This window comes from Podarcis raffonei, chromosome 16 (assembly GCF_027172205.1).
Source record: "Podarcis raffonei isolate rPodRaf1 chromosome 16, rPodRaf1.pri, whole genome shotgun sequence".
In the NCBI taxonomy this organism is placed as follows: Eukaryota; Metazoa; Chordata; class Lepidosauria; order Squamata; family Lacertidae; genus Podarcis; species Podarcis raffonei.
Window position 1 is genome coordinate 32,899,444 of NC_070617.1, and position 4,461 is coordinate 32,903,904.

Genomic DNA, 4,461 nt, shown 5'->3' on the forward strand with positions numbered 1-4,461 from the left:
AGCTGAGGCTCCAACACTTTGGCCACCTCATGAGAAGAGAAGACTCCCTGGAAAAGACCCTGATGTTGGGAAAGATGGAGGGTACAAGGAGAAGGGGATGACAGAGGACAAGATGGTTGGACAGTGTTCTCGAAGCTACTAACATGAGTCTGACCAAACTGCGGGAGGCAGTGGAAGACAGGAGTGCCTGGCATGCTCTGGTCCATGGGGTCATGAAGAGTCGGACATGACTAAATGACTAAACAACCACCACAACAATAAGGTTATCAATGTTTACTACAAAAAGGACAGAATGGGAGGGGATGGCATATGATGACTATGTTCGACCATGACAGTTATAAACAGTGTGAATCCTCTGAATGCCCTGGAGATCCTGATGGGGAAATTGTTGTTGTGCTTGGATCCTGCTGGTGAGCTTCCTGTCAGTATCTGGCTGACCACTGTGAGAACAGGATGTTGGACTAGATACCACGCTGGAGGAATGGCAGACGCAGTTGATGGACTACATGGAGATAGCTGAACTGACCGGCAGAATCCGAGATTTGGATGTAGAAACAATTGAGGTGGACTGGAAAAAGTTTAAAGACTACTTGCAAAAGTATTACAAACTGTATGAATCTTAAGACGGTGCATGATTTGAAAATGATACGCTTTAGCAATTATGATTAAGTAAATAGTAAACTAAGTGATAAAAGAGAAAAGGAGATAATATGAAATTGAACATGTTATGTTTATTTTAAAGGTATAAAAATTCTGACATAATACATTGAATATAGATACATAACATGTAAAAGTTACAATAAGGTAAGACATAAGGTAACAAATTGCTGACATTGTTAATATAAAGAACGCAGAATCGGAAGGGGTGGGGAAGTCCAATTTGGGATTTTTGTTAAAAAAAAAAAAAAATGGTTTCTTGTAAACTCCTTGTTTGTAATGTATAAAATTTGGAAAGAAACGTAATAAAAAATATTATAAAAAAAAAAAAAAAGGATGTTGGACTAGATAGGCCTTTGCCCTGACCCAGCAGGAGTCTTCTCACGTTCTCATGCAATGGCCCCAGCTTTCCTGGGCTTGCCTTCACCTACCTGAGATCTGGTGTAATTCTGGTTTTGTCTTTAAGTCGTGACTGTCCTGCCTCTTGGTTTGCTCTGTGATGTAGCGATAGCCACCATCTTGGGTGGCCTTAAAAGAGGATTAGAAAAGTTCGTGAACAATAAGGCTCTCAGTAGCTGTGATGGGTATGTTCTCCCTCCTCTGTTGGAGGCAAAATTTCTCTGAATACTACTTGCTGCAAATTGCAAGTGGGGAAAGTTGCTGTTGTGCTCAGGTCTTGTTTGTGGACTTCCTATAGGTACTTGGTTGGCTGCATAGACCAGGATGTTGGACTATGATGGGCCTTTGGCTTTATCCCTCAGGACTTATGCTTGAAACTGGAGCACACAGTTCACAGTTGATTAAAGGAACCGCAGAGGATCATCCTGATCTGTGGCAGGCGCCACCATTTAAAATTTAAAGTGGTCTGCCGTGTGAGCTCCGGCACGCATGAAGCCGGGCACCCCACGCATGAGAGCGAAATCACTTTGTATGTTTAAGCAGACTAACAAATTACAGATGGAAATGGGCTTCAGAATATTCCACTGTAATTGGATTTCAGCTGTTTGTTGTTTTGGCATCTGCGTCCCGAGGCCGTGAAAGCAAAAGAGATTTCACCGAAATGCTTTGGAACATTCTCTGGCACACTAATGCATTGCAATTACCTTTTTGAAAGGGAAGCCTGCAAGTTAGAGCAGTACTAAATCTGGCTTCTTTTCTTTCTTCTCTCTCTCTTTCTCTTTTAAAAAAAGAAAATGAAAGTCACCTCCCTCAAGGTCCCCCCCCTCTTTTTATTGTTCTACTCAAAGGATCTGGTTCCTGTGTTAAGACTGTCTGTTCCCTAAAGCACTCTCATGACATAATTATATAGGCCAGTTAATACTAGTGAGTCAGGCCTTGTCGATTCAAGAATTATAGTCTGTCTCTCTTTGTACATTCTTTGCTTTTTTTGGGGGGGGGGAGGCGGGGAATTAATTTCTCCAATTTTTGTGTGATTGGAACAATGCTTGTGTATTGGGTAAAACTCCCTAAAACTAGTTAATGTGTATGCTGTTTCTAAAGCTGGTTGTCTTAGCTCCAGAGGCAGACGACTCTGCAATTGGGATCCAGGTCTCTCTCTCTCTCTCTGTGCTATTGCATCACAGTCCTAAACCAGGGATTCCCAATGTGGGACCTGCCAGATGTTGTTGGGCCCCAGCTCCCATAATTCCCAGCCAGCATCTCCAATGGCAAGGGATGCAGTCTGTAGCATATGGTGGTATACCCGGGATTATGCACCACTGAACTCAGTGGGGCTTACTTCTGAATCAATGTGTATGGGATTGTGCTGTCAATCTCCTGGCCACTATGGCAGGGATGTGGTCCTCTATATCTTGTTGAACATAATCTCTGGCTACTGGCCATGGTGACTGCGGCAGGTAGGAGCTGTAGTCTAGCAATGCGCTCTACGTGGGGCTACCTATGAAGGTGACGCAAAAACTACAACTAATCCAGGATGTGGCAGCTAGACTGGTGACTGGGAGCGCCTGCCGAGACCACATAACACCGGTCTTGAAAGACCTACATTGGCTCCCAGTACGTTTCCGAGCACAATTCAAAGTGTTGGTGCTGACCTTTAAAGCCCTAAATGGCTTCGGCCCAGTACAGTGGTACCTCGGGTTACATATGCTTCAGGTTACATACACTTCAGGTTACAGACTCCGCTAACCCAGAAATAGTACCTCGGGTTAAGAACTTTGCTTCAGGATGAGAACAGAAATCGGGCTCTGGCGGTGCGGCAGCAGCGGGAGGCCCCATTAGCTAAATTGGTGCTTCAGGTTAAGAACAGTTTCAGGTTAAGAACAGACCTCTGGAATGAATTAAGTACTTAACCTGAGGTACCACTGTATACCTGAAGGAGCATCTCCACCTTCATCGTTCAACCCAGACACAGAGGTCCAGTGCCAAAGGCCTTCTGGCAGTTCCCCCACTGTGAGAAGCAAAGTTGCAGGGAACCAGGCAGAGGGCCTTCTTGGTAGTGGCACCTGCCCTGTGGAATGCCCTCCCACCAGATGTCAAAGAGAAAAACAACTACCAGACTTTTAGAAGACATCTGAAGGCAGCCCTGTTTAGAGAAGTCTTTAATGACTGATGTTTTAATGTATTTTTAATCTTTGTTGGATGCCACCCAGAGTGGCTGAGGAAACCCAGCCAGATGGGCGGGGTATAAATAATATATCACCACCACCACCACCACCACCATCATCATTGCAATGGGTTCCCTGTCACTGTTGTATCTCCACACATGCTTCAACTGTCTTACTTTACTAGGGAGTGTTCTTTATTTCTGGGTACTCCTAGCAGCAGTTCTCCAGGGTTTTAAGCAGGGGACAGATACCAGCCCTAGATGGAGATGTCAAGAATTGAACCAGGGGCATTGTGCATACAAAGCAGATGCTCTGCCACTAAGCTGTGCCCTTTCCCCAAGGAATGATGGGAGCTGTAACCCAGCAACACAGAACAGTCAGTGTCAGGGGCTGGACTGAGGAGGAATGGTGGGGACCGCCCCCCTTCTCCTGAAGCTCCCCAAGGACAGGAGGACAGTATAGATTTAGAATAGTGGTTTGCAGAAGGTCGTAGTTCACTGGCTGCAGAGGGGAGAAGCTGGGAAATATTGGGAGAGGAGTAGGAGGAAGAGGAAGCACCAGGGGAGAGACAGATGACAGATTCAGTGTCAGTGGACAGCATTCCTGACCCCCCCTTTCCCAGAAGCAGGAGAGCATAATGGGTAGCAGAACAGAGATATCAGAGGCAGAAAGCACAGGAATGACGTAGAATAGGAGAGACGTAGGGGGTGGGACTTTACTTGGACCAACGCCATTATCTAGAGAGAGAGAGTGCATTCCTTTGTCTCTTGCTGTGATTAATGAATGAACTAATTGGTAAGAACTCTTCCTTTCTCCCTTCTTCTTCTTCTTCTTCTTCTTCTTCTTCTTCTTCTTCTTCTTCAGTTAGCAAGTTTATTATATCCTGAAAATGTTACACAAAAGAGCAGAGAGCAGTGCAGGACTGGGTTGCCCCTTCAGTGTTGGTTCTCTAGGCCTGTTCATCACAAGGGCCCATCTCAGAAGTTCTTTAGCCATTCAAGACTTGGTCCTTCCTTGTCACAAGGGAGGGAGGGAATATCTGGCATATTGCCACCATCCCAAACTGGAACTGGATATGGTACAGCCTGGTTCATCATGGTGCTGTATTTTGTTAAGGGACTGACCCACGGTGCCACCAAAGCCATAAAACCAATGCCAAAAGAGAGAACGACAACTGGATCCTTTCCCCATGCATTTTTCAGAAATGGGATAATTTTGCTCAGTGCAGCCATCTTGAAAG

The 4,461-nt window shown here is 45.3% G+C and overlaps 1 protein-coding gene across 1 annotated transcript; it reads right to left on the bottom strand.

Moving 5' to 3' along the window:
- Positions 1–4,120: 4,120 nt before the first annotated feature.
- Positions 4,121–4,461, bottom strand: LOC128403835 (NADH dehydrogenase [ubiquinone] 1 alpha subcomplex subunit 3-like). Its single transcript, XM_053368932.1, has one exon. It carries the CDS (start codon positions 4,451–4,453, stop codon positions 4,199–4,201), a length of 255 nt encoding a protein of 84 aa, XP_053224907.1. The 5' UTR covers positions 4,454–4,461; the 3' UTR covers positions 4,121–4,198.

What these genes read in the sequence shown, in the direction of transcription:
- LOC128403835 (XM_053368932.1), bottom strand. Translation starts at nt 4,453, where the DNA reads ATGGCTGCACTGAGCAAAATTATCCCATTTCTGAAAAATGCATGGGGA.